The following is a 25,683-nucleotide window of genomic DNA, read 5'->3' as shown; positions in this document are numbered from 1 at the left end:
TACTCCTTGCTGTATCTCATCCTCTCCTGTGTGATACTCCCCGCTGTATCTAATCCTCTCATTTGTGATACCCCTGCTGTATCTAATCTTCTCCGTAATACTACATACTGTATCTAATCCTGTTCTGCGTGATACTCCCCGCTGTATCTAATCCTCTCCTGTGTGATACTCCCCGCTGTATCTCATCCTCTCCTGTGTGATACTTCCCGCTGTATCTAATCCTCTCTTGTGTGATACTCCCCGCTGTATCTAATCCTCTCCTGTGCGATCCTCCTCGCTGTATCTAATCCTCTACTGTGTGTTACTCCCCGCTGTATCTAATCCTCTCCTGTGTGATACTCCCCGCTGTATCTAATCCTCTCCTGTGTGATACTCCTTGATGTATCTATTCCTCCCCTGTGTGATACTCCCCGCTGTATGTCATCCTATCCGCTGTGATACTCCTCGCTCTATCTAATCCTCTCTTGTGTGATACTCCTCGCTCTATCTAATCCTCTCTTGTGTGATACTCCCCGCTGTATCTAATCCTCTACTGTGTGATACTCCCCGCTGTATCTAATCCTCTCCTGTGTGATACTCCCCGCTGTATCTAATCCTCTCCTGTGTGATACTCCCCGCTGTATCTAATCCTCTCCTGTGTGATACTCCCCGCTGTATCTAATCCTCTCCTGTGTGATACTCCCCGCTGTATCTAATCCTCTCTTGTGTGATACTCCCCGCTGTATCTAATCCTCTACTGTGTGATACTCCCCGCTGTATCTAATCCTCTCCTGTGTGATACTCCCCGCTGTATCTAATCCTCTCCGCTGTGATACTCCCCGCTGTATCTAATCCTCTCCTGTGTGATACTCCCCGCTGTATCTAATCCTCTCCTGTGTGATACTCCCCGCTGTATCTAATCCTCTCCGCTGTGATACTCCCCGCTGTATCTAATCCTCTCCGCTGTGATACTCCTCGCTGTATCTAATCCTCTCCTGTGTGATACTCCCCGCTGTATGTCATCCTATCCGCTGTGATACTCCCCGCTGTATCTAATCATCTCCTGTTTGATACTCCCCGCTGTATCTAATCCTCTCCTGTGTGATACTCCTCGCTGTATCTAATCCTCTCCTGTGTGATACTGCTTGATGTATCTAATCCTCTCCTGTGTGATACTCCCCGCTGTATCTAATCCTCCCTTGTGTGATACTCCCCGCTGTATGTCATCCTGTCCGCTGTGATACTCCTCGCTGTATCTAATCCTCTCCTGTGTGATACTCCCCGCTGTATCTAATCCTCTCCTGTGTGATACTCCTCGCTGTATCTAATCCTCTCCTGTGTGATACTCCCCGCTGTATCTAATCCTCTCCTGTGTGATACTCCCCGCTGTATCTAATCCTCTTCTGTGTGATACTCCCCGCTGTATCTAATCCTCTTCTGTGTGATACTCCCCGCTGTATCTAATCCTCTCTGCTGTGATACTCCCCGCTGTATCCAATCCTCTCCTGTGTGATACTCCTTGCTGTATCTCATCCTCTCCGCTGTGATACTCCTCGCTGTATCTAATACTCTCCTGTGTGATACTCCTCGCTGTATCTAATCCTCTCCTGTGTGATACTCCTCGCTGTATCTAATCCTCTCCTGTGTGATACTCCCCGCTGTATCTAATCCTCTCCTGTGTGATACTCCTCGCTGTATCTAATCCTCTCTGCTGTGATACTCCTCGCTGTATCTAATCCTCTCCGCTGTGATACTTCTCGCTGTATCTAATCCTCTCCTGTGTGATACTCCCCGCTGTATCTAATCCTCTCCGCTGTGATACTCCTCGCTGTATCTAATCCTCCCCTGTGTGATACTCCCCGCTGTATGTCAACCTCTCGTGTGATACTCCTCGCTGTATCTAATCCTCTCCGCTGTGCTACTCCCCGCTGTATCTAATCCTCTCCTGTGTGATACTCCTCGCTGTATCTAATCCTCTCCGCTGTGCTACTCCCCGCTGTATCTAATCCTCTCCTGTGTGATACTCCTCACTGTATCTAATCCTCTCCGCTGTGATACTCCCCGCTGTATCTAATCCTCTCCTGTGTGATACCCCTCGCTGTATCTAATCCTCTCCACTGTGATACTCCTCGCTGTATCTAATCCTCTCCTGTGTGATACTCCTCGCTGTATCTAATCCTCTCCTGTGTGATACTCCTCGCTGTATCTAATCCTCTCCGCTGTGCTACTCCCCGCTGTATGTCATCCTCACTGTGTGATACTCCCCGCTGTATCTAATCCTCTGCGTTGTATCTAATCCTCCCTGCTGTATCTAATCCTCTTCTGTGTGATACTCCCCGCTGTATCTAATCCTCTGCGCTGTTTCTCATCCTCTCCTGTGTGATACTCCCCGCTGTATCTAATCCTCTCCTGTGTGATACTCCCCGCTGTATCTAATCCTCTCCTTTGTGATACTCCCCGCTGTATCTAATCCTCCCCTTTGTGATACTCCCCGCTGTATCTAATCCTCCCTGCTGTATCTAATCCTTTTCTGTGTGATACTCCCCGCTGTATCTAATCCTCTGCGCTGTATCTCATCCTCTCCTGTGTGATACTCCCCGCTGTATCTAATCCTCTCCTGTGTGATACTCCCCGCTGTATCTAATCCTCTCCTGTGTGATACTCCCCGCTGTATCTAATCCTCTCCTGTGTGATACTCCCCGCTGTATCTAATCCTCTCCTGTGTGATACTCCCCGCTGTATCTCATCCTCTCCTGTGTGATACTCCCCGCTGTATCTAATCCTCTCCTGTGTGATACTCCCCGCTGTATCTCATCCTCTCTTGTGTGATACTCCCCGCTGTATCTAATCCTCTGCGCTGTATCTCATCCTCTCCTGTGTGATACTCCCCGCTGTATCTAATCCTCTCCTGTGTGATACTCCCCGCTGTATCTAATCCTCTCCTTTGTGATACTCCCCGCTGTATCTAATCCTCCCTGCTGTATCTAATCCTTTTCTGTGTGATACTCCCCGCTGTATCTAATCCTCTGCGCTGTATCTAATCCTCTCCTTTGTGATACTCCCCGCTGTATCTAATCCTCTGCGCTGTATCTCATCCTCTCCTGTGTGATACTCCCCGCTGTATCTAATCCTCTGCGCTGTATGTAATCCTCTCCTGTGTGATACTCCTCGCTGTATGTAATCCTCTCCTGTGTGATACTCCCCGCTGTATGTAATCCTCTCCTGTGTGATACTCCCCGCTGTATCTAATCCTCTCCTGTGTGATACTCCCCGCTGTATGTAATCCTCTCCTGTGTGATACTCCTCGCTGTATGTAATCCTCTCCTGTGTGATACTCCCCGCTGTATCTAATCCTCTCCTGTGTGATACTCCCCGCTGTATCTAATCCTCTCCTTTGTGATACTCCCCGCTGTATGTAATCCTCTCCTGTGTGATACTCCCCGCTGTATGTAATCCTCTCCTGTGTGATACTCCCCGCTGTATCTAATCCTCTCCTGTGTGATACTCCCCGCTGTATGTAATCCTCTCCTGTGTGATACTCCTCGCTGTATGTAATCCTCTCCTGTGTGATACTCCCCGCTGTATCTAATCCTCTCCTGTGTGATACTCCCCGCTGTATCTAATCCTCTCCTTTGTGATACTCCCCGCTGTATCTAATCCTCCCTGCTGTATCTAATCCTTTTCTGTGTGATACTCCCCGCTGTATCTAATCCTCTGCGCTGTATCTAATCCTCTCCTTTGTGATACTCCCCGCTGTATCTAATCCTCTGCGCTGTATCTCATCCTCTCCTGTGTGATACTCCCCGCTGTATCTAATCCTCTGCGCTGTATGTAATCCTCTCCTGTGTGATACTCCTCGCTGTATGTAATCCTCTCCTGTGTGATACTCCCCGCTGTATGTAATCCTCTCCTGTGTGATACTCCTCGCTGTATCTAATCCTCTCCTAGTGATACTCCCCGCTGTATGTAATCCTCTCCTGTGTGATACTCCTCGCTGTATGTAATCCTCTCCTGTGTGATACTCCCCGCTGTATCTAATCCTCCCCTGTGTGATACTCCCCGCTGTATGTAATCCTCTCCTGTGTGATACTCCTCGCTGTATGTAATCCTCTCCTGTGTGATACTCCCCGCTGTATCTAATCCTCCCCTGTGTGATACTCCCCGCTGTATCTAATCCTCCCCTGTGTGATACTCCCCGCTGTATGTAATCCTCTCCTGTGTGATACTCCTCGCTGTATGTAATCCTCTCCTGTGTGATACTCCCCGCTGTATCTAATCCTCTCCGCTGTGATACTCCTCGCTGTATCTAATCCTCTCCTGTGTGATACTCCCCGCTGTATCTAATCCTCTCCTGTGTGATACTCCCCGCTGTATCTAATCCTCTCCTGTGTGATACTCCCCGCTGTATCTAATCCTCTCCTGTGTGATACTCCCCGCTGTATCTAATCCTCTCCGCTGTGATACTCCCCGCTGTATCTCATCCTCTCCTGTGTGATACTCCCCGCTGTATCTAATCCTCTCCTGTGTGATACTCCCCGCTGTATCTCATCCTCTCTTGTGTGATACTCCCCGCTGTATCTAATCCTCTGCGCTGTATCTCATCCTCTCCTGTGTGATACTCCCCGCTGTATCTAATCCTCTCCTGTGTGATACTCCCCGCTGTATCTAATCCTCTCCTGTGTGATACTCCTCGCTGTATCTAATCCTCTCCTGTGTGATACTCCTTGCTGTATCTCATCCTCTCCTGTGTGATACTCCTCGCTGTATGTAATCCTCTCCTGTGTGATACTCCCCGCTGTATCTAATCCTCTCCTGTGTGATACTCCTTGCTGTATCTAATCCTCTCCTGTGTGATACTCCTTGCTGTATCTCATCCTCTCCTGTGTGATACTCCTCGCTGTATCTAATCCTCTCCGCTGTGATACTCCTCGCTGTATCTAATCCTCTCCGCTGTGATACTCCTCGCTGTATCTAATCCTCTCCTGTGTGATACTCCCCGCTGTATCTAATCCTCTCCTGTGTGATACTCCCCGCTGTATCTCATCCTCTCTTGTGTGATACTCCCCGCTGTATCTAATCCTCTGCGCTGTATCTCATCCTCTCCTGTGTGATACTCCCCGCTGTATCTAAGCCTCTTGCGATACGGATGCGGTTTGGCCGTTGTTCTCCGTACACTTTCCGTCTATTTCCATGGTAACAGGAGGGTTGAGCACTTCCGGCCCCGCCCGCTGGTGACGTCACTGCCGGGACTACATGGCGGCGGATGCGCGCGGCTCTGATCTCGGTTCCCGGTGTTATTTCCCTGCGCGGTGCCGGTTCGGGTTTCATTGGTCAGTTCCGGGCCCGGAGCCACAGAAGCCAAATATAATTATATCGTAATCAACTAGAGGAGTGACGTCATATCCGGAAGCTACAGCCGGGTCCGCGGCGACCAATCAGAGCGCAGTGGCGGTTTAAATGCCCCAAACTCCTGAGAAACTGAGTGCTGGAGCTGCGGTAACTAGAGGAGCCGGGGGTAAAACTAGAGGACCGGGGGGCAACTACAGATCCCACCAGGACCCGGGGGTAACTAGAGGCGGCTCCATCCCACCAGGACCCGGGGGTAACTAGAGACAGCTCCATCCCACCAGGACCCTGGGGTAACTAGAGGCGGCTCTGTCCCACCAGAACCCGGGGGTAACTAGAGGTTGCTCCATCCCACCAGGACCCGGGGGTAACTAGAGGCGGCTCCATCCCACCAGGACCCTGGGGTAACTAGAGGTTGCTCCATTCAACCAGGACCCGGGGGTAACTAGAGACAGCTCCATCCCACCAGGACCCTGGGGTAACTAGAGGCGGCTCCATCCCACCAGGACCCGGGGGTAACTAGAGACAGCTCCATCCCACCAGGACCCTGGGGTAACTAGAGGCGGCTCTGTCCCACCAGGACCCTGGGGTAACTAGAGGCGGCTCTGTCCCACCAGGACCCTGGGGTAACTAGAGGCGGCTCTGTCCCACCAGAACCCGGGGGTAACTAGAGGTTGCTCCATCCCACCAGGACCTGGGGGTAACTAGAGGCGGCTCCATCCCACCAGGACCCGGGGGTAACTAGAGGCGGCTCTTTCCCACCAGGACCCGGGGGTAACTAGAGGTTGCTCCATCCCACCAGGACCCGGGGGTAACTAGAGGTTGCTCCATCCCACCAGGACCCGGGGGTAACTAGAGGTTGCTCCATCCCACCAGGACCTGGGGGTGACTGCGGACAGACCAGAAGAGGTGATGGGTACGCAGGAAACGGGTCAGTATATGTGTTAGATCTGTAATCTGCCCCTCCTGGGGGTAATACTTCCTCACTACCCCCCATGCCTGTGTGTACCCTCCAGAGGTGGCGCTGTGTTTCACCCTCTTTCCTTACAGACTGGGTGACCGTTGCCAACTCCCTGCTGAGCAGGTGCCACGTGTCCCTCCTGGTCAGCGACCTGACGCAATGTGACGCCCGCTTCTTTTCCGCCCTGTATGAAGCCATTCTAGGAGAAAAGGTGCCAGGTATGTAGCCAGCGGGGGGCGCCACATCACATGATAGCGTGCCCCCAATAATGTACATGCCCCTCCCCACAGATTACATCACCGATTCACACACAGCCGAGGACGACGCCCACAATGTGCAATCTGTCATCGACTCGCTGGCCCTGGATTATCTGCAAGTCAGCCTGTCCCATATCACAGGTGAGATCACAGGAAGAGAGAGAGCGCCCCATCCTGCCCCCGCCCCCGGGGTCACCTCCATCCTGCCCCCGCCCCCGGGGTCACCTCCATCCTGCCCCCGCCCCCGGGGTCACCTCCATCCTGCCCCCGCCCCCGGGGTCACCTCCATCCTGCCCCCGCCCCCGGGGTCACCTCCATCCTGCCCCCGCCCCCGGGGTCACCTCCATCCTGCCCCCGCCCCCGGGGTCACCTCCATCCTGCCCCCGCCCCTGGGGTCACCTCCATCCTGCCCCCGCCCCCGGGGTCATCTCCCCCAACCACTTCCTCCTCCCGCGTTCTCCTTCGGGCCTGCCAATGCCCCCAGGGTCACCCCCTCCTGCATCCTTCTCCACAGGAGAGAACGTGGTCCGAGGAGACACAGAGTCCATCAGGAACCTCCTGGAGATATTCGACGGATTACTGGAGTATCTGACAGAGCAAATCAGTGAGGCGTCATCACAGAACGGAGGTAGGAGTGCAGCTCTGGGGTATAATACAGGATGTAACTCAGGATCAGTACAGGATAAGTAATGTCATGTATGTACACAGTGACTGCACCAGCAGCAGAATAGTGAGTGCAGCTCTGGGGTATAATACAGGATGTAACTCAGGATGAGTACAGGATAAGTAATGTCATGTATGTACACAGTGACTGCACCAGCAGCAGAATAGTGAGTGCAGCTCTGGGGTATAATACAGGATGTAACTCAGGATCAGTACAGGATAAGTAATGCCATGTATGTACACAGTGACTGCACCAGCAGCAGAATAGTGAGTGCAGCTCTGGGGTATAATACAGGATGTAACTCAGGATCAGTACAGGATAAGTGATGTCATGTATGTACACAGTGACTGCACCAGCAGCAGAATAGTGAGTGCAGCTCTGGAGTATAATACAGGATGTAACTCAGGATCAGTACAGGATAAGTAATGTCATGTATGTACACAGTGACTGCACCAGCAGCAGAATAGTGAGTGCAGCTCTGGGGTATAATACAGGATGTAACTCAGGATCAGTACAGGAGAAGTAATGTCATGTATGTACACAGTGACTGCACCAGCAGCAGAATAGTGAGTGCAGCTCTGGAGTATAATACAGGATGTAACTCAGGATCAGTACAGGATAAGTAATGTCATGTATGTACACAGTGACTGCACCAGCAGCAGAATAGTGAGTGCAGCTCTGGAGTATAATACAGGATGTAACTCAGGATCAGTACAGGATAAGTAATGTCATGTATGTACACAGTGACTGCACCAGCAGCAGAATAGTGAGTGCAGCTCTGGAGTATAATACAGGATGTAACTCAGGATCAGTACAGGATAAGTAATGTCATGTATGTACACAGTGACTGCACCAGCAGCAGAATAGTGAGTGCAGCTCTGGAGTATAATACAGGATGTAACTCAGGATCAGTACAGGATAAGTAATGTCATGTATGTACACAGTGACTGCACCAGCAGCAGAATAGTGAGTGCAGCTCTGGGGTATAATACAGGATGTAACTCAGGATCAGTACAGGATAAGTAATGTCATGTATGTACACAGTGACAGCACCAGCAGCAGAATAGTGAGTGCAGCTCTGGAGTATAATACAGGATGTAACTCAGGATCAGTACAGGATAAGTAATGTCATGTATGTACACAGTGACTGCACCAGCAGCAGAATAGTGAGTGCAGCTCTGGAGTATAATACAGGATGTAACTCAGGATCAGTGCAGGATAAGTAATGTCATGTATGTACACAGTGACTGCACCAGCAGCAGAATAGTGAGTGCAGCTCTGTGTATAATACAGGATGTAACTCAGGATCAGTACAGGATAAGTAATGTCATGTATGTACACAGTGACTGCACCAGCAGCAGAATAGTGAGTGCAGCTCTGGGGTATAATACAGGATGTAACTCAGGATCAGTACAGGAGAAGTAATGTCATGTATGTACACAGTGACTGCACCAGCAGCAGAATAGTGAGTGCAGCTCTGGAGTATAATACAGGATGTAACTCAGGATCAGTACAGGATAAGTAATGTCATGTATGTACACAGTGACTGCACCAGCAGCAGAATAGTGAGTGCAGCTCTGGGGTATAATACAGGATGTAACTCAGGATCAGTACAGGATAAGTAATGTCATGTATGTACACAGTGACTGCACCAGCAGCAGAATAGTGAGTGCAGCTCTGGGGTATAATACAGGATGTAACTCAGGATCAGTACAGGATAAGTAATGTCATATATGTACACAGTGACTGCACCAGCAGCAGAATAGTGAGTGCAGCTCTGGAGTATAATACAGGATGTAACTCAGGATCAGTACAGGATAAGTAATGTCATGTATGTACACAGTGACTGCACCAGCAGCAGAATAGTGAGTGCAGCTCTGGAGTATAATACAGGATGTAACTCAGGATAAGTAATGTCATGTATGTACACAGTGACTGCACCAGCAGCAGAATAGTGAGTGCAGCTCTGGTGTATAATACAGGATGTAACTCAGGATCAGTACAGGATAAGTAATGTCATGTATGTACACAGTGACTGCACCAGCAGCAGAATAGTGAGTGCAGCTCTGGGGTATAATACAGGATGTAACTCAGGATCAGTACAGGATAAGTAATGTCATGTATGTACACAGTGACTGCACCAGCAGCAGAATAGTGAGTGCAGCTCTGGAGTATAATACAGGATGTAACTCAGGATCAGTAATGTCATGTATGTACAGTGACTGCACCAGCAGCAGAATAGTGAGTGCAGCTCTGGTGTATAATACAGGATGTAACTCAGGATCAGTACAGGATAAGTAATGTCTTGTATGTACACAGTGACTGCACCAGCAGCAGAATAGTGAGTGCAGCTCTGGGGTATAATACAGGATGTAACTCAGGATCAGTACAGGATAAGTAATGTCATGTATGTACACAGTGACTGCACCAGCAGCAGAATAGTGAGTGCAGCTCTGGGGTATAATACAGGATGTAACTCAGGATCAGTACAGGATAAGTAATGTCATGTATGTACACAGTGACTGCACCAGCAGCAGAATAGTGAGTGCAGCTCTGGGGTATAATACAGGATGTAACTCAGGATCAGTACAGGATAAGTAATGTCATGTATGTACACAGTGACTGCACCAGCAGCAGAATAGTGAGTGCAGCTCTGGGGTATAATACAGGATGTAACTCAGGATCAGTACAGGATAAGTAATGTCATGTATGTACACAGTGACAGCACCAGCAGCAGAATAGTGAGTGCAGCTCTGGAGTATAATACAGGATGTAACTCAGGATCAGTACAGGATAAGTAATGTCATGTATGTACACAGTGACTGCACCAGCAGCAGAATAGTGAGTGCAGCTCTGGAGTATAATACAGGATGTAACTCAGGATCAGTGCAGGATAAGTAATGTCATGTATGTACACAGTGACTGCACCAGCAGCAGAATAGTGAGTGCAGCTCTGTGTATAATACAGGATGTAACTCAGGATCAGTACAGGATAAGTAATGTCATGTATGTACACAGTGACTGCACCAGCAGCAGAATAGTGAGTGCAGCTCTGGGGTATAATACAGGATGTAACTCAGGATCAGTACAGGAGAAGTAATGTCATGTATGTACACAGTGACTGCACCAGCAGCAGAATAGTGAGTGCAGCTCTGGAGTATAATACAGGATGTAACTCAGGATCAGTACAGGATAAGTAATGTCATGTATGTACACAGTGACTGCACCAGCAGCAGAATAGTGAGTGCAGCTCTGGGGTATAATACAGGATGTAACTCAGGATCAGTACAGGATAAGTAATGTCATGTATGTACACAGTGACTGCACCAGCAGCAGAATAGTGAGTGCAGCTCTGGGGTATAATACAGGATGTAACTCAGGATCAGTACAGGAGAAGTAATGTCATGTATGTACACAGTGACTGCACCAGCAGCAGAATAGTGAGTGCAGCTCTGGAGTATAATACAGGATGTAACTCAGGATCAGTACAGGATAAGTAATGTCATGTATGTACACAGTGACTGCACCAGCAGCAGAATAGTGAGTGCAGCTCTGGAGTATAATACAGGATGTAACTCAGGATCAGTACAGGATAAGTAATGTCATGTATGTACACAGTGACTGCACCAGCAGCAGAATAGTGAGTGCAGCTCTGGAGTATAATACAGGATGTAACTCAGGATCAGTACAGGATAAGTAATGTCATGTATGTACACAGTGACTGCACCAGCAGCAGAATAGTGAGTGCAGCTCTGGAGTATAATACAGGATGTAACTCAGGATAAGTAATGTCATGTATGTACACAGTGACTGCACCAGCAGCAGAATAGTGAGTGCAGCTCTGGTGTATAATACAGGATGTAACTCAGGATCAGTACAGGATAAGTAATGTCATGTATGTACACAGTGACTGCACCAGCAGCAGAATAGTGAGTGCAGCTCTGGGGTATAATACAGGATGTAACTCAGGATCAGTACAGGATAAGTAATGTCATGTATGTACACAGTGACTGCACCAGCAGCAGAATAGTGAGTGCAGCTCTGGGGTATAATACAGGATGTAACTCAGGATCAGTACAGGATAAGTAATGTCATGTATGTACACAGTGACTGCACCAGCAGCAGAATAGTGAGTGCAGCTCTGGAGTATAATACAGGATGTAACTCAGGATCAGTAATGTCATGTATGTACAGTGACTGCACCAGCAGCAGAATAGTGAGTGCAGCTCTGGTGTATAATACAGGATGTAACTCAGGATCAGTACAGGATAAGTAATGTCATGTATGTACACAGTGACTGCACCAGCAGCAGAATAGTGAGTGCAGCTCTGGGGTATAATACAGGATGTAACTCAGGATCAGTACAGGATAAGTAATGTCATGTATGTACACAGTGACTGCACCAGCAGCAGAATAGTGAGTGCAGCTCTGGGGTATAATACAGGATGTAACTCAGGATCAGTACAGGATAAGTAATGTCATGTATGTACACAGTGACTGCACCAGCAGCAGAATAGTGAGTGCAGCTCTGGAGTATAATACAGGATGTAACTCAGGATCAGTACAGGATAAGTAATGTCATGTATGTACACAGTGACTGCACCAGCAGCAGAATAGTGAGTGCAGCTCTGGAGTATAATACAGGATGTAACTCAGGATCAGTACAGGATAAGTAATGTCATGTATGTACACAGTGACTGCACCAGCAGCAGAATAGTGAGTGCAGCTCTGGAGTATAATACAGGATGTAACTCAGGATCAGTACAGGATAAGTAATGTCATATATGTACACAGTGACTGCACCAGCAGCAGAATAGTGAGTGTAGCTCTGGGGTATAATACAGGATGTAACTCAGGATCAGTACAGGATAAGTAATGTCATGTATGTACACAGTGACTGCACCAGCAGCAGAATAGTGAGTGCAGCTCTGGAGTATAATACAGGATGTAACTCAGGATCAGTACAGGATAAGTAATGTCATGTATGTACACAGTGACTGCACCAGCAGCAGAATAGTGAGTGCAGCTCTGGAGTATAAGTCTCTTCTCCTTTCTAGAAGACTTGGAATATAAGGAAGCACATGTGAGGGGGCTACACGTGGAAGCCCCCCCCTGCCTGCGACCGCCTCCATCTATAGGGTAAGTTACAGTCACCGGTGGGGGGGGGGGTCTAGACATGTTTCTGGCGCTGATCACATGACTCCTCCTCAGGTCTCTCTCCTCGGACCTTCACCCTCCGTCTTTGGGAGTAGATGGATCAGAATCCACGGCAGAGCTGATCCGGCTGGGGGACACGGCGCACACCTTCACGCTGAGAGGTGACTGTGGGGGCTTCGTCCTGTCTGCAGCTCTCCAGGATTTTTCATGGTTCCTAATGTCATGTGTCCTTTCAGGTCTGGACGTGGAGACCCTGCGGGGGCGGACAGTGACCCCCCGGCCCGCAGAGGAGGAGGAGACGCTGGTTTCTGCTGTCACAGGAGACAATGGTAAGAGTCTCCACCAGGGGCCGCTGTGGTCCCTGTGGCATTGGCGCTCAGTGCAGCTGTTTTTTTGCAGGCACCCTTGTAGTGGAGGGTCATCCAGTAGATGAGCGGGAAGGGACCCCGATCCTGCAGCAGACCCCGACCGCCGTTCTTCTAAAACCCCCGTACCAGCCGCGTGCTGTGACCAGAGAGGCGCGCTCCCCCGCACCCCGCAGCACACATGGAGGTGAGGTCTTACCATACGATTATTCAGCGTACCCTCACTGCGGAGCTTCCATCATAGTTCTGCCCGTCCCTCCTCTGATGCTGCCGCGTACCCATAATGCTTCATTACCTTTCTATAGTAACGTCAGACATTCTCCATGGGGGATCAAAATCGGTGAAGTCACCGGAGAGGAGGAGCCCAAAGGAGGCGAGTGCTGACGGGCGGCGGTAGGGGGGGCTGTGGGAAGTATTGGGGGGGGGGCGCATAGAACTGTCGGGGCTTATCTGGTGAATGTATCTGGATTTTCTTTATGACAGAAGAAAGTTGCGTTCCGCACGTTGCCGGATGTGAGGCTGATGACGCAGCAGAACTCGCTGGAGACCTGGAGCAATGGGTCAGCGACCTGCAGCAAGGAGACGGCAGCAGAGATAGATGAGCGCAGCTCTGGAGGGAGAGAGTATTCACTGCTGGGGTGAGTATGTGTGAGGATGGTGCAGGCAGCGTAGGACCAGCCACAGCCTTCCTCTGATTGTAGGATGGTCCGTACTGGTGGCAGCCAGCCCTGGTGTACAGAGGAGGCACGGTGTGCTCAGGGGGTGCGGGGGGTGCTGTGTGCTCAGGGGGTGCTGTGTGCTCAGGGGGTGCTGTGTGCTCAGGGGGTGCGGGGGGAGGTGTGTGTGTGTGTGGCCTGGGGGGGGCTGTGCTCAGGGGGTGCGGGGGGAGGTGTGTGTGTGTGCCGGGGGTGCTGCGTGCTCAGGGGGTGCGGGGGGAGGTGTGTGTGTGTGTGTGGCCTGGGGGGGGCTGTGCTCAGGGGGTGCGGGGGAGGTGTGTGTGTGTGTGCCGGGGGTGCTGTGTGCTCAGGGGGTGCGGGGGGAGGTGTGTGTGTGTGTGTGTGTGTGTGTGTGTGTGGCCTGGGGGGGGCTGTGCTCAGGGGGTGCGGGGGAGGTGTGTGTGTGTGTGCCGGGGGTGCTGCGTGCTCAGGGGGTGCGGGGGGAGTTGTGTGTGTGTGTGTGCCGGGGGTGCTGCGTGCTCAGGGGGTGCGGGGGGAGGTGTGTGTGTGTGTGTGTGTGGCCTGGGGGGGGCTGTGCTCAGGGGGTGCGGGGGGAGGTGTGTGTGTGTGTGTGTGTGTGTGTGGCCAGGGGGGGGGGGGGGCTGTGCTCAGGGGGTGCGGGGAGAGGCGTGTGTGCGTGCCAGGGGTGCTGTGTGCTCAGGGGGCGCGGGGTGCACCGCTATCGGTGAGTTCCACTCTTACCCACAATGCACGCTTGATTTGGCAGCTCCCAGCCCCGGTCGCTGGTGGATGAGCCCCTGTCGGTACAGAGAGCCCGCAATCGCCTGTCGGAGCTGGAGCTGCAGGAGATGTCGGAGAAGCTGTCCCGCCGGCTGGATGAGCTGGACCGGGTGAGTTTGGGGGTGCAGTGTAGAGTCTAGCGCCCCCTGGGGTACAGTCCTGTCACTCACCTCTTGTCATACACCTACAGATGCTGAAGAAGGCGCTGGGGGATCAGACCCGGAGCAGCAGCGAGACCAAGGAGGACGACAAACTCTCCCAGCACAGCGACAGCATCATGGAGATCCGCCGGAAGACGCGGCAGCACGGTGAGAACATGGGGGGCAGTACAGAGCGCACCCCTCTACTCAGCCTATGTACTCTAGTCACACCCGGAGCTGCACTGGTAATACTGACAAGTGATTCACTCTGCATCATAAATGCACGACGCAGGGAGAGGCTCCGGCTTCTTACAGGGGAACGACCTGTCATCATAAAGTCACCGGAGATTAAGGGATTGTTAGATTAATAAAATATTTCAGGTTCCTCCGCATTACAGGTTCTAGGGGTCCAACAAGATGGACGCCTGCTGTACAGACACCATATAACCTCCCCTTCCACCCTGCAGCCCCCCAACACACAAAGCCCCCCAGTGCCCGGCCGCGCTCCCTCTCCTCCTCCCCGCTGCCCCCTACTGGACGGACGCTCTCGGCTCAGTTTGAGGACCTCCTGAACAAGGAGGCGAAAGGAGACATCGGGAAGATCCGCAGAGACCTGCAGAAGGAACTGGACCTTCAGAGGCTCAAGTCTCAGGTATGTCTGGGTTATGCTGAAAGCTACTGCCCTAGGGTGTAATGGCTGATAACAGAGAGTAATTGTTTCTCCCCCCTGTACAGTCTCCTCTCCCCGGGATGTAATGGCTGATAACAGAGAGTAATAGATTGTATCCCCCCTGTACAGTCTCCTCTCCCCGGGGTGTAATGGCTGATAACAGAGAGTAATAGATTGTATCCCCCCCCTGTACAGTCTCCTCTCCCCAGGATGTAATGGCTGATAACAGAGAGTAATTGTTTCTCCCCCCTGTACAGTCTCCTCTCCCCGGGATGTAATGGCTGATAACAGAGAGTAATAGATTGTATCCCCCCTGTACAGTCTCCTCTCCCCGGGGTGTAATGGCTGATAACAGAGAGTAATAGATTATATCCCCCCTGTACAGTCTCCTCTCCCCGGGATGTAATGGCTGATAACAGAGAGTAATAGATTGTATCCCCCCTGTACAGTCTCCTCTCCCCGGGATGTAATGGCTGATAACAGAGAGTAATAGATTGTATCCCCCCTGTACAGTCTCCTCTCCCCGGGATGTAATGGCTGATAACAGAGAGTAATAGATTGTATCCCCCCTGTACAGTCTCCTCTCCCCGGGGTGTAATGGCTGATAACAGAGAGTAATAGATTGTATCCCCCCCTGTACAGTCTCCTCTCCCCGGGGTGTAATGGCTGATAACAGAGAGTAATAGATTGTATCCCCCCTGTACAGTCTCCTCTCCCCGGGGTGTAATGGCTGATAACAGAGAGTAATAGATTGTATCCCCCCCTGTACAGTCTCCTCTCCCCGGGATGTAATGGCTGATAACAGAGAGTAATAGATTGTATCCCCCTGTACAGTCTCCTCTCCCCGGGGTGTAATGGCTGATAACAGAGAGTAATAGATTGTATCCCCCCCCTGTACAGTCTCCTCTCCCCGGGGTGTAATGGCTGATAACAGAGAGTAATAGATTGTATCCCCCTGTACAGTCTCCTCTCCCCGGGATGTAATGGCTGATAACAGAGAGTAATAGATTGTATCCCCCTGTACAGTCTCCTCTCCCCGGGGTGTAATGGCTGATAACAGAGAGTAATAGATTGTATCCCCCTGTACAGTCTCCTCTCCCCGGGATGTAATGGCTGATAACAGAGAGTAATAGATTGTATCCCCCTGTACAGTCTCCTCTCCCCGGGATGTAATGGCTGATAACAGAGAGTAATAGATTGTATCCCCCCTGTACAGTCTCCTCTCCCCGGGGTGTAATGGCTGATAACAGAGAGTAATAGATTGTATCACCCCTGTACAGTCTCCTCTCCCCGGGATGTAATGGCTGATAACAGAGAGTAATAGATTGTACCTGTACAGTCTCCTCTCCCCGGGGTGTAGTGGCTGATAACAGAGAGTAATAGATTGTATCCCCCCTGTACAGTCTCCTCCCCCCGGGGTGTAGTGGCTGATAACAGAGAGTAATAGATTGTATCCCCCCTGTACAGTCTCCTCTCCCCGGGGTGTAATGGCTGATAACAGAGAGTAATAGATTGTATCCCCCCCTGTACAGTCTCCTCTCCCCGGGATGTAATGGCTGATAACAGAGAGTAATAGATTGTATCCCCCCCTGTACAGTCTCCTCTCCCGGGATGTAATGGCTGATAACAGAGAGTAATAGATTGTATCCCCCCTGTACAGTCTCCTCTCCCCGGGATGTAATGGCTGATAACAGAGAGTAATAGATTGTATCCCCCCCTGTACAGTCTCCTCTCCCCGGGGTGTAATGGCTGATAACAGAGAGTAATAGATTGTATCCCCCCTGTACAGTCTCCTCTCCCCGGGATGTAATGGCTGATAACAGAGAGTAATAGATTGTATCCCCCCCCTGTACAGTCTCCTCTCCCCGGGATGTAATGGCTGATAACAGAGAGTAATAGATTGTATCCCCCCTGTACAGTCTCCTCTCCCCGGGGTGTAATGGCTGATAACAGAGAGTAATAGATTGTATCCCCCCTGTACAGTCTCCTCTCCCTGGGGTGTAATGGCTGATAACAGAGAGTAATAGATTGTATCCTCCCCTGTACAGTCTCCTCTCCCCGGGATGTAATGGCTGATAACAGAGAGTAATAGATTGTATCCCCCCCCCCCCCCCTGTACAGTCTCCTCTCCCCCGGGGTGTAATGGCTGATAACAGAGAGTAATAGATTGTATCCCCCCCTGTACAGTCTCCTCTCCCCGGGGTGTAATGGCTGATAACAGAGAGTAATAGATTGTATCCCCCCCCCCCCCCCCCTGTACAGTCTCCTCTCCCTGGGGTGTAATGGCTGATAACAGAGAGTAATAGATTGTATCCCCCTGTACAGTCTCCTCTCCCCGGGGTGTAATGGCTGATAACAGAGAGTAATAGATTGTATCCCCCCTGTACAGTCTCCTCTCCCCATGGTGTAATGGCTGATAACAGAGAGTAATAGATTGTATCCCCCCTGTACAGTCTCCTCTCCCCGGGGTGTAATGGCTGATAACAGAGAGTAATAGATTGTATCCCCCCTGTACAGTCTCCTCTCCCCGGGGTGTAATGGCTGATAACAGAGAGTAATAGATTGTATCCCCCCTGTACAGTCTCCTCTCCCCATGGTGTAATGGCTGATAACAGAGAGTAATAGATTGTATCCCCCCCTGTACAGTCTCCTCTCCCCGGGGTGTAATGGCTGATAACAGAGAGTAATAGATTGTATCCCCCCTGTACAGTCTCCTCTCCCTGGGGTGTAATGGCTGATAACAGAGAGTAATAGATTGTATCCCCCCCCTGTACAGTCTCCTCTCCCCGGGATGTAATGGCTGATAACAGAGAGTAATAGATTGTATCCCCCCTGTACAGTCTCCTCTCCCCGGGGTGTAATGGCTGATAACAGAGAGTAATAGATTGTATCCCCCCTGTACAGTCTCCTCTCCCCGGGGTGTAATGGCTGATAACAGAGAGTAATAGATTGTATCCCCCCTGTACAGTCTCCTCTCCCCGGGATGTAATGGCTGATAACAGAGAGTAATAGATTGTATCCCCCTGTACAGTCTCCTCTCCCCGGGATGTAGTGGCTGATAACAGAGAGTAATAGATTGTATCCCCCCTGTACAGTCTCCTCTCCCCGGGGTGTAATGGCTGATAACAGAGAGTAATAGATTGTATCCCCCCTGTACAGTCTCCTCTCCCCGGGGTGTAATGGCTGATAACAGAGAGTAATAGATTGTATCCCCCTGCACAGTCTCCTCTCCCCGGGGTGTAATGGCTGATAACAGAGAGTAATAGATTGTATCCCCCCCTGTACAGTCTCCTCTCCCCGGGGTGTAATGGCTGATAACAGAGAGTAATAGATTGTATCCCCCCCTGTACAGTCTCCTCTCCCCGGGGTGTAATGGCTGATAACAGAGAGTAATAGATTGTATCCTCCCCTGTACAGTCTCCTCTCCCCGGGATGTAATGGCTGATAACAGAGAGTAATAGATTGTATCCCCCCTGTACAGTCTCCTCTCCCCGGGATGTAATGGCTGATAACAGAGAGTAATAGATTGTATCCCCCCTGTACAGTCTCCTCTCCCCGGGGTGTAATGGCTGATAACAGAGAGTAATAGATTGTATCCCCCCTGTACAGTCTCCTCTCCCCGGGATGTAATGGCTGATAACAGAGAGTAATAGATTGTATCCCCCTGTACAGTCTCCTCTCCCCGGGGTGTAATGGCTGATAACAGAGAGTAATAGATTGTATCCCCCCCTCTGTACAGTCTCCTCTCCCGGGATGTAATGGCTGATACCAGGGAGCAGTAGCTCTCACCTCTCTCTCCTCAGCTCCTGTTTTGCGCTTATGAGGAAGAATTTAAGGACCTTGAGGAAACAGAGAAACAGAAACTGGTGAAGATGAAGGAAAAGCTGCGGGAGGAGGTGAGGGGGGGTTGGGGTCTCGGCTGGTTTATATTGGGGGCGGGGGGTGTAGCGCGGTGCCGCTGCTTGTGCTCTGCTGGGGGGGGGGGGGGGTGTAGTAGCGCTGCTTGTGCTCTGCTGGGGGGGGGGGGGGTGTAGTAGCGCTGCTTGTGCTCTGCTGGGGGGGGGGGGGGGGTGTAGTAGCGCTGCTTGTGCTCTGCTGGGGGGGGGGGGGGTGTAGTAGCGCTGCTTGTGCTCTGCTGGGGGGGGGGGGGGTGTAGCGCTGCTTGTGCTCTGCTGGGGGGGGCGGAGCCGCTGCTTGTGCTCTGCTGGGGGGGGGGGGGCGGTGCCGCTGCTTGTGCTCTGCTGGGGGGGGGGGGGCGGCGCGGTGCCGCTGCTTGTGCTCTGCCGGGGGGGGGGGCGCTGTGACCCACACGATTTATGTTGTCATTTTTTGTTCTCTTGCAGGAGCAGGAATTTAAGGAGAATATCTTCAAAAATGTTCCAAAAAAATCTCACCCAGAGAAGGTTTACGGGAGGAAGCCGGCGCGGCCGCCCCCTAAACCCGCGCAGTGGACCCCCACCCTACAGAAGAGCAGCAGAGGTAAGTCCCAGGATGGTGCCCCCTCCTGAGCCGCCGGCCCGGGCCCCTCACACACGTCTGGTTGTGTCTCCCTGCAGTGACGGTGAAGGAGAACGAGCTGCTGCCGCTCCTATTGGAGGATTTCCCGCACCTCCAGGTGTCGCCCCACGCGCTGCGCTCCATGTGGAAGGGGCAGATGGCGCAGGTGGAGCAGCTCGCCAGGTCTAGCCAGGAAGACGAGCGGAGCCAGCGCCATCTCCAGAAGGAGGTGAGACACTGAGGGGACATCTACCACCACAGCACTGCAGTCTGTAATCTCTAATTCACTGCTGGTAATCCGGGTATAATCCCACCGACCCATCAGCCCCTGGAGCTGTGACTTGGGTCCGGGCAGACATCTTGCTTTTCTGTCTGCTGCTGCTCCCTGCAGGGTCCTCGCTGCCAGCCCGTACACATCACATGGTGAGAAGAGAGATGTAGCAGTGCTGACAGTGTCCATCTATGTGTCATACTGGGGAATGAGAGTGTATATAACCCTGGACCCTGCTAATCTAAGCACACTGTCAGCACATGGCTCCACGCCCAGGCTCTGACGTCACCGGCCGGCAGCGGGGGGCAAGCAGATCCAGGAGCCCCCCCCCTTGTGTTTGGGGACTCTACCCCCAGTAATGTGGTGATGTCCTTTAACCCTTGAGTCGCTGTCTCTGCAGGTGGAGGAGGCGCATAGGAAGCGCGATCTCCTGGTGCAGCTGATCCAGCGCGAGCAGAACCACAAGCAGCGGCTGGTGAGCAGCACTTCCCATCATGCATCACTCCTCTGCGGGCTCGTTACATCGTATCATCATTCACCTCTCCGGATCCTCATCTTTTCCAGAAAGACTTTAAGGACCGGATCCGTCTCCAGAAATCGGCACAGAACCGGATGCGAGAGACCCGACAGCAGGCGGCCCGAGCAAAGAGATACTACGACGACTACCACGTGCAGCTCCGCGCCAAACTGATGAGGGCGAGAACCCGGGAGGAGAGGGTGAGTGACAGGGAGGAGGCGGGGTTTATGGACTGGTCCCTCCCCTCAGCCCCGCCAATACTACTCGCAGGTCTCGCTGGTCTGATACAATGTAACAAGCGGTCAGCTATGAGACGTATCAGTGCAGAGAAAGTAACCAACAATGCAACTGTAACAAATCTTCAGCTGTGTTACTGACAGGCAGCAGAGATCTTTCCCTAAAACTGTTAAAAAAAAAAAAAAAAAATACGTTTTTCTTACACTCGGGGACAGTGATGGTATCAAAAAGAATAAACTACACTGAAGCATTGCAACAAAGCCTCAGCTGTGCGCAGGGTCCAGGGGTTTCAGGCTTTCTTCCTTCTGCTCTAGATCTTCAAGAACTTGTTTGAGGAGGGACTGGACCTGCAGAAGCAGCGGCTGCAGGAGATGAGATCCTACGCCAAGGAGCAGCGCGAGGAGCAGAGGAAGAGGCACAAGGACGAGCTGGAGTCCATGGAGAACTACTACAAGGACCAGGTAAGTGCTCAGCCACAGCCCTGCTCCTCGTGATACTATACCAGGAGCAGGCAAGTGCTCAGCCACAGCCCTGCTCCTCGTGATACTATACCAGGAGCAGGCAAGTGCTCAGCCAGAGCCCTGCTCCTCCTGATACTATACCAGGAGCAGGCAAGTGCTCAGCCAGAGCCCTGCTCCTCCTGATACTATACCAGGAGCAGGCAAGTGCTCAGCCAGAGCCCTGCTCCTCGTGATACTATACCAGGAGCAGGCAAGTGCTCAGCCAGAGCCCTGCTCCTCGTGATACTATACCAGGAGCAGGCAAGTGCTCAGCCAGAGCCCTGCTCCTCGTGATACTATACCAGGAGCAGGTAAGTGCTCAGCCAGAGCCCTGCTCCTCGTGATACTATACCAGGAGCAGGCAAGTGCTCAGCCAGAGCCCTGCTCCTCGTGATACAATACCAGGAGCAGGTAAGTGCTCAGCCACAGCCCTGCTCCTCGTGATACTATACCAGGAGCAGGTAGGTGCTCAGCCAGAGCCCTGCTCCTCGTGATACTATACCAGGAGCAGGCAAGTGCTCAGCCAGAGCCCTGCTCCTCGTGATACTATACCAGGAGCAGGCAAGTGCTCAGCCAGAGCCCTGCTCCTCGTGATACTATACCAGGAGCAGGCAAGTGCTCAGCCAGAGCCCTGCTCCTCGTGATACTATACCAGGAGCAGGCAAGTGCTCAGCCAGAGCCCTGCTCCTCGTGATACTATACCAGGAGCAGGCAAGTGCTCAGCCAGAGCCCTGCTCCTCGTGATACTATACCAGGAGCAGGCAAGTGCTCAGCCAGAGCCCTGCTCCTCGTGATACAATACCAGGAGCAGGTAAGTGCTCAGCCAGAGCCCTGCTCCTCGTGATACTATACCAGGAGCAGGTAAGTGCTCAGCCACAGCCTGCTCCTCGTGATACTATACCAGGAGCAGGTAAGTGCTCAGCCACAGCCCTGCTCCTCGTGATACTATACCAGGAGCAGGCAAGTGCTCAGCCAGAGCCCTGCTCCTCGTGATACTATACCAGGAGCAGGCAAGTGCTCAGCCAGAGCCCTGCTCCTCGTGATACTATACCAGGAGCAGGCAAGTGCTCAGCCAGAGCCCTGCTCCTCGTGATACTATACCAGGAGCAGGCAAGTGCTCAGCCAGAGCCCTGCTCCTCGCGATACTATACCAGGAGCAGGCAAGTGCTCAGCCAGAGCCCTGCTCCTCGCGATACTATACCAGGAGCAGGCAAGTGCTCAGCCAGAGCCCTGCTCCTCGCGATACTATACCAGGAGCAGGCAAGTGCTCAGCCAGAGCCCTGCTCCTCGCGATACTATACCAGGAGCAGGCAAGTGCTCAGCCAGAGCCCTGCTCCTCGCGATACTATACCAGGAGCAGGCAAGTGCTCAGCCAGAGCCCTGCTCCTCGCGATACTATACCAGGAGCAGGCAAGTGCTCAGCCAGAGCCCTGCTCCTCGCGATACTATACCAGGAGCAGGCAAGTGCTCAGCCAGAGCCCTGCTCCTCGCGATACTATACCAGGAGCAGGCAAGTGCTCAGCCAGAGCCCTGCTCCTCGCGATACTATACCAGGAGCAGGCAAGTGCTCAGCCAGAGCCCTGCTCCTCGCGATACTATACCAGGAGCAGGCAAGTGCTCAGCCAGAGCCCTGCTCCTCGCGATACTATACCAGGAGCAGGCAAGTGCTCAGCCAGAGCCCTGCTCCTCGTGATACTATACCAGGAGCAGGCAAGTGCTCAGCCAGAGCCCTGCTCCTCGTGATACTATACCAGGAGCAGGCAAGTGCTCAGCCAGAGCCCTGCTCCTCGTGATACTATACCAGGAGCAGGCAAGTGCTCAGCCAGAGCCCTGCTCCTCGTGATACTATACCAGGAGCAGGCAAGTGCTCAGCCAGAGCCCTGCTCCTCGTGATACTATACCAGGAGCAGGCAAGTGCTCAGCCAGAGCCCTGCTCCTCGCGATACTATACCAGGAGCAGGCAAGTGCTCAGCCAGAGCCCTGCTCCTCGCGATACTATACCAGGAGCAGGCAAGTGCTCAGCCAGAGCCCTGCTCCTCGTGATACTATACCAGGAGCAGGTAAGTCACTCCCATCATGCAGTACTACTCCCCTAATCTCACTCCTCCCCCTAGTTCTCCATGTTGGCTGAAGCTGTGAGCCAAGAGCAACAGGAGATCCAAGTGCGGGAGAAGACTCAGGCCAAGGTGAGTGTCCCTCACATCCCCCCTCCCCCCCGGCTGTGTAGTCGTGTAGTCAGGTAACAGCCAGCATCTCCTCCTCCCCCCAGACTCTGCAGAAGGTAAAGCGAGAGCTGCGAGCCAAGATGGAGAAGGAGATCCAGGATCTGCAGGAGCTGATCCTCCGCACGGATGAGGACGCCTTCTTCAGGGAGCTGGAGGCCGAGCGCCTCAAGAGGAGACTGCACCTGGCCTCCTTCCAGTACAGCAAGAGCCACTGCCTGTGATCCGCGGCCACCGGGGGGCGACACTGACCACCCTGAATGTATAACTGCTGTGCCAAGAGCCTGTGCCTTACCCCTCCCCCACCAATGACGAGCGATTCTCATGATTATTTATTGGGTTTTTAACTTATTTAATTTTTAATTTTTTTATTTTGAAAAATGAAAAGTAAAAATCCTTTGTCATGTAAGTGACTGATAATTTACCTCCCCGGTGCAGCTCAGAGCCGTCCTGCAGCAGGGTCATGTGTGTGAGTCATGTGGAGCTCCAGGAGAGCAGCTCAGGGGAGGTCCTGCCCCTGGCCCCACCCCAGAGGGACAGGTCCATGATTACTCAAAGGGGTCTGGACCTGATCTGTAGAAACTGCAGGTAACTATTACAGGCCACCTACCTGCGTAGATCGGGCCGGGTCCATGTATGTGCAGAACCTCCCCGCGCTGGACACTTGTGTATTTGATGTATGGGAGCCTGACCCTGCAGCTCATGAATATTACAAGTGACCGGCCTGGACAGCACAGGGCAGAGCCTCAGTGCGGGCAGCTTTGGGTGTGACTAGAGCCAGAACCATAAGCCCCTCCCCCCAGATAAAGGAAAGACACAACAAGATCTGAAAATACTTTTCCTTTTAATGATCAGCTATAAATTGAAGCAAATATTATGTCGGGTAACATGCTGGTGCCGGAGTTAGTGATGGGGGGAGCGTTGGGTCACAGACCACCCCCCGGGACAGGCACTAAGGAGCTGGGTCACCCTCAGGCGGGGGAGGGGAAGCTTACCTCTCTATACAGTAACAGAAGCCTCAAAGTTGCAGCAGGAAAAGGGGCCAAAACTGTTAGTGTAGGGGGGGGGGGCACCCCCTGCTGAATGTAACCAATAAGATCCTTAGAGGGCAGGGACAGTTACAAGGATAATCTGCTACATGATGCGCCACTCCCCCAGTGGTCACAGGTGGTAACTACAGTCTAATGGATCAACACTTGAGCGTCGGCCCTTCCCATCATTAAAAAAACCCTAGAAGCACCGGAAATAGAGGCCGGAGGCTTGTGGGGGGGTGAACACTAGGGGGCGACTGCTAACGATCAGACAACCCAGGGGTCCCCTACAAACAGCTGAGACCCTGCATGAAGCATCTAGAGAGCACCAATGTTCCTGCAGGGCGGGTCACTGTGTGAGGCTCCTCCCCTGGCCCCACCCACACTTAGTAAGATCCACCTTTTCCTGCTGCAGCAGGACACATTCTCCGCCCAACGCTCCGTGTCCTTTCCCTGATGAGATTCAGGTCCACAGAAAAATAGATAAAAAGCCTCAACACGAAAACCACGGCCGCCACGGGAGGCAAAGAATTTTCACAGAAAATTCCCTTTTTTTTACTTTATTCTATTTACAGATGAAAACTGGGAGACGAGAGGAGGGGGTGGGGTGGGGGGGGTAATGCCGAAATAGTAAAAACATGGCGCCGGGGTGGGCGGAGACATAAGAGGGCGGAGACAGTGGTTTGACATCAGGTTTATGGAGAAAGATCTACAAATGTCACTTGTGGACCGGACGTAGCGATAAAATGTTCCCGAAATCCTCCAGCGCGATGGTGGCGGCCATCTTGTCTCCACCCACAATGGCCGCCACCGCTAAGCTCCCGGATGATGAAGTGATGAAGACGCAGACACCTGAACGGTGACGAGCGGAACGTAAAAAAGGCGAATATTAAATAAAATAAGTGGCGTAGACGGGATGTGGAGCGTAACATGGCGACCGCGGTAACAGAGCCCCTCCCCCTGGCGGCGCCGGCCGTGGCTGAATCTTTTGCTTCTCGCTGTGAGATCCGGGAAGAGGGAATGTAATCGTTAACCCTTTCTGTATAAAAATAATAGTAGTCTTTATATAATGGCCGGACGCCGCGGTCGCAGGAAGGTCGCGGCTCCGTCCAACGTTCAAGATACTTTGTATTTCTTTAAATAGCAGCTAAAGTCGCGAGCGGCGGACGACTTCTTCATAATGGAAAAAAATATATTTATATATAATATTTATAGAATCCAAAGTGTCCGTTATCCTCCTGGTGCGCAGCGCCGGCTCCGACACTGGAAGGAGGGTCCAAGGGATCAATGACAAGAGTCCGAGCTCCGAGCCTCATTCCACCGCAAAACCGCACGTCTCCTCGATGGCCGTCAGGAGCTTCTCAGAGAGTTTCTCGTAGCTCTCGTAGGGAGGGATGTCTATGCGGTTAAAG

At 52.2% G+C, this 25,683-nt stretch overlaps 3 protein-coding genes across 5 annotated transcripts in view; 1 reads left to right on the top strand and 2 right to left on the bottom strand.

Moving 5' to 3' along the window:
• The window catches only part of LOC140107115 (uncharacterized), a 17,573-nt gene extending 12,266 nt beyond the window's left edge, over window positions 1–5,307 (bottom strand). Inside the window, exon 1 of the mRNA XM_072131666.1 lies at window positions 5,153–5,307. Within this exon, the coding sequence (XP_071987767.1) occupies window positions 5,153–5,307 (155 nt within the window). The remainder of the gene's footprint in view (window positions 1–5,152) is intronic.
• CEP95 (centrosomal protein 95) lies at window positions 5,292–24,115 on the top strand. Of its 3 annotated transcripts, XM_072131663.1 has the most exons (22): window positions 5,292–5,475; window positions 6,165–6,256; window positions 6,376–6,504; window positions 6,577–6,684; window positions 7,058–7,171; window positions 12,265–12,346; window positions 12,419–12,525; window positions 12,601–12,693; window positions 12,764–12,916; window positions 13,035–13,102; window positions 13,213–13,367; window positions 14,173–14,296; window positions 14,377–14,494; window positions 14,794–14,978; window positions 18,800–18,892; window positions 19,340–19,475; window positions 19,553–19,722; window positions 20,165–20,239; window positions 20,329–20,481; window positions 20,833–20,979; window positions 23,133–23,204; window positions 23,288–24,115. In XM_072131663.1, the coding sequence occupies exons 2-22, from the start codon at window positions 6,238–6,240 to the stop codon at window positions 23,462–23,464; spliced, it is 2,478 nt and encodes an 825-aa protein (XP_071987764.1). In that variant the 5' UTR covers window positions 5,292–5,475; window positions 6,165–6,237; the 3' UTR covers window positions 23,465–24,115. The 3 variants fall into 3 exon arrangements, with proteins under 3 accessions (XP_071987764.1, XP_071987765.1, XP_071987766.1); XM_072131664.1 differs by lacking the exon at window positions 5,292–5,475 and having other exon boundaries at window positions 6,091–6,256; window positions 12,268–12,346; XM_072131665.1 differs by lacking the exon at window positions 5,292–5,475 and having other exon boundaries at window positions 6,091–6,256; window positions 19,346–19,475.
• Window positions 24,068–25,683, bottom strand: part of LOC140107116 (E3 ubiquitin-protein ligase SMURF2-like) — a 38,157-nt gene continuing 36,541 nt past the window's right edge. The window contains 1 exon segment of the mRNA XM_072131667.1: window positions 24,068–25,683. Coding sequence (XP_071987768.1) covers window positions 25,584–25,683 — 100 coding nt within the window. The 3' untranslated portion in view covers window positions 24,068–25,583.

Source organism: Engystomops pustulosus, unplaced genomic scaffold, assembly GCF_040894005.1.
Source record: "Engystomops pustulosus unplaced genomic scaffold, aEngPut4.maternal MAT_SCAFFOLD_117, whole genome shotgun sequence".
NCBI lineage: Eukaryota > Metazoa > Chordata > Amphibia > Anura > Leptodactylidae > Engystomops > Engystomops pustulosus.
Note: the sequence above shows the minus strand (reverse complement) of the source record. Positions and strands in the feature narration are given on the sequence as shown.